Here is an 8,786-nt window from a genome sequence, read left to right as displayed (position 1 = left end):
AGTTATACCAACCCCAAACGCGTCTATAAATACAGAACAAAGAATCAGCGGCCGATGTTCGCCGGTGACAGCTGATCGCGCGGACGGCGTAATGCGTGCAAGTGCGAGTGAGAAAACAAGCTGACGATACCGATGGCTTGGCGAGACGGACTGTGTTTTGTCGCACGGAACATCGCTTTTGACTTTCGCGAATATTCTCGCCCGCGGGTTCATCGCGAACATTCGCCGAAGATTCGGTACAAAGGGAAAAAGAAATAAGCAGATATGTAATAATTTACATTGTTTATTATAGCAATAAATTAAATAATGAAAAATATAAAATATTTATTAAAAAATATTAAAAATCACAGGGCGATTGCCGCCTCTTCCGCCGCCCCGGCGTCCTCCTCTCCCGCCACGACGGCCGCCCCATCGCCCACCTCTTCCTCCGTGGCGGCCGCCACGGCGTCCTCCATATATCATTTTTTTTACCATTTTTTTAATCTGAAATATAATAAATTTTATTACAATTGTGACATTATTAAAAAACAAAAAATAATCGTGGAAATTCATTTGCTACTATTGTAGAAATGATTTCCGTTTCACGTGAATGTAATTGTGCGACATGTATTACATAGAAAAATTACGTTTTTACTTACTTTTGATGCCGATAATTGTTCCTCCTGTCGCTTCGGCACTTCTTCCTTCTTTGTGTTCTCTTGTTTGTTTTCTGCTTCTTTCTCCTCAACTTCTACTTTCTTTTCTCTTTCTTCTTTCTTTTCTTCGATTTGTTTATCTACATCCATCTGTAATGAAAGTAATATCTGTGTAAAGAACGTAATATTATGAAACATTCTGCTTGCCGATTATACGCACCTTGTCTTCAGCCATGTTGAAGCTCGACTGTCTTTTGTCATGGATGCTGAAAGCACTCGCATGGCATGGTGGTGGGGATCAGGACCGTGGTCACTGACTTATAACATAGACCCTTTTCTAATTTCTAATTTTACAGATTGAATTTTTATTTTCATGTTATATTTTTTCCTTACAATCTGAAATTATAATCTTATAAATGAATCCAACCTCAAAACTTTTTTTTTATAATAAATATCGACGTCATTGTTCTTTTTTTTTCGTAGTCCTTAGAAACACTCCCCACCGCGGTACCCTCTGTTTCTCGGTACTGTGTTTTACGTCTTCGCGACAGTTTTCACGATAGTTGCATTCGAAGCAAGGAATAGATTACATCATAGAATTTATTTCAAAGCTTTGAAAGTGTGAAGTGAAGTGAGAGGTGAATATTGTTGTGGGATAGTGACAATGAGTGATAGTGAAAATATTGTCATGGTTGAAGATATAAGAAATCAGTATGAAGATCAGTGTTTAATAAAAAATAAAAGTCGTCGGCCAAAATTACCAATTAGTACGAAAAGATATTCAAAAAAAAGAGCATGTCGCGAAAGAAGACGGCGTTTAGCCCTTCAGAATATTTCCGAGCCGTCAACATCCGATGGACAAACATACACTCCCGAGAAAATTTACTTGCCATTGGATGAAGAAACAGAACCGACAAATTGTACAGAAATGTTAGAAGAAACGACGGAAGAATTGTTTGAAATTGAAGAAACGGACAATACAGAAGATGGATTAAATATAGAAGGAACAACTTCCGAAAATGAAGAATTGATCATAGAGAAAACTGTAACGAACGAGCCTGAAGAACAATTCTGTCTACCCAGTGGCTTGAGTATCGTGGACATGCAGCACATCTTTGCCGAATTTCAAAAAATAGGTGACCATGCTAAAAACAGGGAAGACTGTGGAATTAGACACCTGAAAATAACCGGCATGAAACGGTCGGGTCTGAGGACCACCCTCAGTGTAATATGCGATATGTGCAAATATAAAGGTGAAATCCACGGTGAACCTGACAAAAGCAATAAAATGGAAACATACCAGTGTGCAGTTGCTGGAACAATTGTGAATGGAGGCAGTTATACCCAAATGGAGGAGTTCCTTGCAGCGATGAACATACCCTCCATGTCGAAAAAAGAATTTAGAAAGCATCACGATAAAATCGTGAAAGCACTAATTGTTGCTGCAGAAGAAGAGATGGTAGCAGCGGCAGAGGATGAAAAACGCGTGGCCATTGAAAGAGGCGATATTGTTCCTGCATTTGGAATCCCTCACATCCCCGTTATGGCCGATGGAAGCTGGATGAAACGATCATACCGAACTGGAACCTACGATTCCGCGTCTGGAGCCGGCGTTAAAATTGGATACCATACGAAGAAAGTTTTATTTATCGGCGTGAGAAACAAGGTGTGCAGGATTTGTCGATGTGCTGCGAAAAAGAAAGAAGAGCCACGAAGACACACCTGTTTCAAAAATTGAAGCGCAAGCCAAGCATCAACGGCTATGGAAAGTGACGCTATAGTCGAAGGCTTCAAGACCAGCGTAGAAAGACGTGGGCTGATTTATTCAACACTGATTGCTGATGGGGACAGCAGCGTTTATAAAAAAATTATAGATGCGGATCCATGTAGAACGCAGATTCGTGTAAAAAAAATTGAATACACGAATCATTTGTTGCGAAACTTTTGCAAAAAAATGATAGAAGTTGTAAAGATGAGAACACCTGGTCCATTGAGAAGAATCGTTGAAAGCAGCATTCGGCGAATGCGTGCGGACATAGTAAAAGCCGCAGAGTTCAGATACAATCAGCAAGTAACAATGGCTGAGAAAATTAAGAATTTGTATGCCGACATACACAATGTTCCTAGCCACGTTTTTGGTGAACACGCAGATTGTTCAAAACTACAATACTTCTGCTATGGAACGAGTAAAAAAGATGAAAAGAACATTGTTCCCGAATTGGTGAAGATGGGAGTGTACGAACACATCAAAGAAATACTTCGACCTCTGTTGGCGCATGCTGAGAGTTTGCTGTATAACGGCATCAATAATGCCGTCGAAAGTTTCAACGGAATCATCGCAAAATATACAGCAGGAAAAAGATTGAATTTCGGCGAGAGGGGATCTTACACGGGAAGATGTACTGCTGCTGTCCTACAGTATAACAGAAAACAAGTGTTGTCGCGTCTGAATACGGCGATGAACAAGAAACCGCCCGTTATTTTACGCAAAATAGAAAATAGAAGGAAGAAAGAAAATGGAACAAATACACTGAAAACACAAAGGAAAAAAAATTACGAAGCACGTGCGGAAACAATTCCATTCTGAAAAGGATTCCAATTACGGACCAAATGCTGAAAAGCCGGATATGGCTAACAATATTTATGAATTAGAGCAAAAAAAACATATGGAAATGTTACAGAATTGGCAAAATAGAAGAGATGCCATTGAAGAAGAAACCATCGGTCAAGCGAAAAGTCCGAGATGGTTGAATTATAAATCCAAATTATTGACGGCCTCTAATTTTGGACGAATATGCCGTCGTCGAATTGGCACGCTCTGTGGAAATTCAGTGAAGTCGTTAGTGTATCCACGACTGATTAGTGCACCTGCAGTACAATATGGACAGGAATGCGCGTAAACAACCAAGTGTGTGCATTGGTGTTGAAATTAAAGAATGTGGATTATTTATTGATACTGCCATTCCGTTCTTAGGAGCTTCGCCAGATGGACTTATAGACGAAGAGGGCATTGTGGAAATTAAATGTCCGAAAACGGCAGAGAATTTATTGCCGGAGGAGGCAATCAAAAGTGTTGCAGTTATTCGGCGAATATTTGCAGATGGAAATGCATTGATCAGGAAACCACTATTATTACTACCAAGTATAAGGACAATTACATGTCACAGGTAGAAAATATTGCTTATTTTGTATTTGGACCCGAAAAGGGTTAAAGTGTATTAGAGTTGATAGAGATGATAACTTTTGGCAAAACAATATGGAGCCAAAGTTAATTCAATTTTATTTATTTTGCATGTTACCGGAATTAATAGATAGCCGGTACAATAGGGGAATGCCCATTCGGGAGCCTCAATTTATAACAGAGGAGAGAGCAGGCTTAGAAAAGCGCAAAAGGTCTCTCTCAGAAAGTAGCACGAATACTGCTACTGTCCTGCGTCGCACTGCACTATAAGTGCAGCACCGCTAACTGTGTTGATGGTTCACAATTGCATGAAATAGCAATTGTACTCGCGGATCATACGACCTCGCGTTTTGCTCGACGCTGATATACACATTTCAAAATAGTGACCTTTGTAAAGTCAAAAAAGGTCTTATGCGGACAGTAATAAAAAATACTGCTACTGTCCGACGTCGCACTGCACTGTCAAGTGCAGCACCACTAATTCTGTTGGTGGTTCACAATTGCATGAAATAGTAATTGTTCTCGCGGATCATACGATCTTGTGAGTTACGCGACGCCATACTATATTTCTTTGTTTTGTTTAAAAAATTTGTTACAGATTTTCGAAGAAAGGAATCCCGAGAAGAGGTTTTTGGAGCAAAGCAAGCGTAGAACTCAAAATTTATTTTTTCAACTGAAATAATTTTTTTCTTATTCCCTTCTGGAAATTATTAATGTCCTGCAGTTTTCATTCCTATTGTTACGTGCGGAGTAGGCGTAATGGTAGGTGACTAGTCTGCGGATTGATATGATCCGACGCAACGCTTAAGGGCACAGACTCCTTCGAGGCCTCCTCCGAATCGATGTAAGCGCCATTGGAAAGAATCGGGCAATCGTGAAAACACATAATTGAGAAATTCGACATTTGACGGTGTGACATCTAACGGCATTATGCAGAATAAGAAACGAAAGTGAGGTGGCATAGTTGCCAAATCACATCATTTGAGAGTTCTATCGCGGTGTTGCCGCATCTGTGACCATCTAGCAAAATGAATTTGCTCGAGCCGAGCGAGATTTTGATTCCTGGCGGACATAGAAAAGGACAGCGCGAGAGAGAGAGAAGGAGTATCATGAATGAAACAACGTAGGGCCGATCGGCGTAAATATAGTCACACGCTACGACAGATTCGATGAGACTCTGTAATACACATAACGTACGCGACTATAAGACTTATAGGAATAAAAACTATATGGCATTAATAATTTCAGGAAAGGAATGAAAAATAAAGACATGTAAATTGATCTATAATATACAATATTTATTGATTGAAATATAATCAATAAATATAAAAAATGCCTCTTCTTTCTCCGCGCCGCACAGTAGGACAAAACGGCTTTCGGCGATCAAAAGTCGATTTTCGTGTATTCGAAAATTGAAAAACTATTTACATACATCGATAGAGAATAAACTGTAGTTTAACGTGGTGTAATCCGTTTTTTCATATTTGCTTTCGTTTTGCCGTGGTTCGCACTCAAAGTCAGTAGAAATTTGTCAAAACGAAACGCTGATGATATTATCCGTAACTTCAATGTACGATTCTAATAACTTTTACTCGGAAAGATAAAATTCTAATGAATTACAAAGTTTACTAGATTAGTATAGATTCTATTCAATGCATAAAATAAGTTAAAATGTTAACAACTTTTTAAATAATAGGATCTGATTGAAACGAAATACATTTAACTAAAATCTCCACTTTGCGTTTGATTTTAAAAAAATGTGCACATTTGTGCAGGGTGTGATTACTACTGTAGTAAAGAGTGAACCTTCCTCTATCAGAATCAGAAAAAAACGGCTGCCCCAACCTGCCACTGCTCAAAAAAATGGCGATTGAAATAAATTACACCCATCTTGGCCGCAGCGCACGATGATGGAAAAGCAGCACCAGATACGATTATTATCCAGTTAACTGCATTCAACGTGTATATTCGTCATCTAAAACTTTATTTCGGCCTTGCAATATGCTATAATAAATTTTCATAATTATCGAAACTATTTTCACGAATGATTTGGTATAGATCATAATAAATATAAATGAATATATTATAATAACACATGTCTTGTCATTTTTTAATTATTATATCCGTTTTCATTATAGTTATTAACAGTTTTAAGTTAAACTTTTGTTAAATTAACATAAACTATGTCTAACAAGTGAAGGATATTGAACACGTTACAGTTTATACGTGAATATCTTGACACCCTGTAGTTCAATATGATTTATATTAATACAACTCAAGTATTATAATGTAGGCAAAAACTTCCCAAAATTTCATTAAAATATTTCCAATAGAACCGAAGTTACAGAATTTTGATCGCCAAAAGCAGTTTTGTCCCACTGTGCGCCGTCTACATCGTCGATTCCCATGACAGCCACTCCAGCCACGTGTTATTGAAATCTTTTTCATTTGAATTATAATAATGAATTTTAATATAATTGTACCTGTCTAAATGTGACATTAAATGTTGACCGATTTATATTGTGTTTAGCTTCATTTTAATCAGAAAAATCTTCTCCACATGATAGTGAAATTTTTATTAACAAAAAGTACAAAATAAAAAACTTTATTCTGTGCATTAGTATGGTCACATTGACACGGGGCATTTAAATGAAGGCAATAAATCCCGGTTTTAGTCCCTCTTTCGTCTTTAGCTACTGACTCTTTCTAATCAGTGTTTACTGACTAGGCAATCAAATTTGAAAAATGATTCTCCTATTCCATAACAGTTGCGGAGTGGACCGGCAATAATTATGTACATTTATCGAGTTTTCACTGTATATGGTGCAAGTTTTATAATTCATTTTTCTGGCATACCATTTCAAGTAATTTAATTGATGAAAAAAACATGATTATAAATATGAATAAAAAAGTTTGATGGTTGCACACATTAGTACATGTATTGTTTCATTCTCGAACCTCTTTTTCTCTCGAGCGCCCTATTCTTTTCTATGTCTGGCAGGAATCAAAATCGGCTCGAGCCTGTTGCAATTGTAACAGATGTGGCAACAGCGTGACAGAAGTCTTAATACGTTGCGGCAACTATGCCATACTTCTGACTATATTCGCGTAGCTGTTTGTGGTGTCAAATTAGAATTAATTATATTTTTTTCTAAAAAAATTTATAAATATATATATTTAAATTTAATTATTCTATAAAAATATATAATTATATATAAATAATTGCTTTTCTATTTATATTCTAATCAACTATTTGATAGCATTTGATATTAATAAATTTATATTAAATTAAATTTTTAAATTAATAAAATAGATTTATTTATATATTATATTAAATAAAATATTTATTAATTAATAATTAAAATTAAATAAATGTATATTTATTATTTAAAATAAAGTTAAATAAATAATTATATAAAATTAATATTGAATGAATTTTATTCGTGCCCTTTCGGGATACAAAGGCCCTTTTTCCAGGAGCGTTCCCCAACCTGTCACAATTCTTTTCCTTGTCTCCTTTTACACTTGCCGTTGCTCCGCTGATTTCCCTTACCCCTCCCTCTTTTCCCTATACCTTCTCTTATTTCCTACGCACCAAATGGCCCTTAAAATTAATTATACAGTTTCCTTACACTAGATTATATAATATAATATAATAATATATAATAATAAAATAACCTACATAGCACAGAATATAACAAAAGGTATAACATAAAATATAAAACTTCTTACAGTCTTTCTTCACTGCTTCAATGGAACCATAATAATAATAATAATACTGCTGATAATAATACTTATGTACGAAAAAACCAAATCAATATCAAAATCTCCATGAGGGTACACTATGCGGAGCCCTATAAAATAACCCTATTTTCCTATTGTTATAAAATACAACTCAAACTCTCAACTGCTCCCATAGTCAGACCTCTATCCCTTCTAACTCCTATACAATATAAAAATTTTTTGCTTTTTGCCCTCCCTTCTACCTCCCTAACCACGTTGCTTGCGCCTCATTTAACCTACTATAATCAGTCTCTCTCCCCTTTGTTTTTGTTTTCTTCCCTTCTCTTCAGTCTTTTTTCTCTTCTCTCCCTTCTATCTTTGTCTTTTCTTCCTTTGGTCTTCTTCCCTGGTTTCCTTGTCTTTCTTCTCCCTCTTCCCTTCTTCCTCTCTGATCTTCTTCTACTTCGTTGCCCTTTCCAGCCTTTCCCTCAGTGTTATCCTTTGCCATCTTCTTTCATCCTCATTCCATTTTAGTTCTGCTCCCTCCACCCAAATTCTTCTACTATTGTACATCACGTTTCTGCCTGCCTCCCTTTCTTTTTTTGCTTTTTCTTTTATCAACCTCCTTTTTTCCTTGCTTAGGTCTTCGCCTACTTCCACCCTCCATCTTTCCCATACCCCATTTCTCATCCACACCATCTCTTTTCTATTATCTTCATCCCCCAACTCCGTGATTACTATTATCCTTCCCCCTTCTCCTTCTCTTTCCGTTGCACTTTTTATTGACACTCTTTCCCCTAATTCTTTTTCTAATATTATTTTAATGTGTTTTAGCCTCTCCTCTAGGCTCCCTCCCTCTACACCTTTCCATACTAGGCTTTTTCCTCTTCTTATACTTTTCCTTCTTTCTTCTTCTCTTATCCATCTCTCTCTTCTTTCTTCTATTTCCTTTGTCATCATGTTTGTGCCCCATCCTCCTCCCCTTTCTTTAGTTGCCTTCGCTCCTTCTTCTGTGACTTTTCTGCTTTCCCCCTTTTCTTCTATCTCCTTCTCTGGCTCTTCTTGCTCTTCTTCTTTTATGTTCTTTACCCTCCTTCCTTCCCTGTTTCCTTTTTCTTTGTTGTCCTGCTCCTCATTTTCTTTTTTCTTCCCGTCTGTCTTTTCCCCTGCTGCTTCTTCTTCATCATCCTCCCTTTCTTTGGCTCGCCTGTCTTTTTCCTTTTCCTTTGTTCTTTTCTCTTCTAACC

The 8,786-nt window shown here is 37.0% G+C and overlaps 1 protein-coding gene across 1 annotated transcript; it reads right to left on the bottom strand.

Annotated features, from left to right (window-relative positions):
• Positions 1-267: 267 nt before the first annotated feature.
• LOC117610880 (uncharacterized) lies at positions 268-1,154 on the bottom strand. Its single transcript, XM_034338717.2, has 3 exons — positions 856-1,154; positions 639-785; positions 268-483 (listed from the first exon to the last, which is right to left on the bottom strand). The coding sequence occupies exons 1-3, from the start codon at positions 868-870 to the stop codon at positions 328-330; spliced, it is 318 nt and encodes a 105-aa protein (XP_034194608.1). The 5' UTR covers positions 871-1,154; the 3' UTR covers positions 268-327.
• Positions 1,155-8,786: the final 7,632 nt, after the last annotated feature.

Source organism: Osmia lignaria, chromosome 4 (assembly GCF_051020975.1).
Source record: "Osmia lignaria lignaria isolate PbOS001 chromosome 4, iyOsmLign1, whole genome shotgun sequence".
NCBI lineage: Eukaryota > Metazoa > Arthropoda > Insecta > Hymenoptera > Megachilidae > Osmia > Osmia lignaria.
This window is presented reverse-complemented; position numbering and strand designations above follow the sequence as displayed.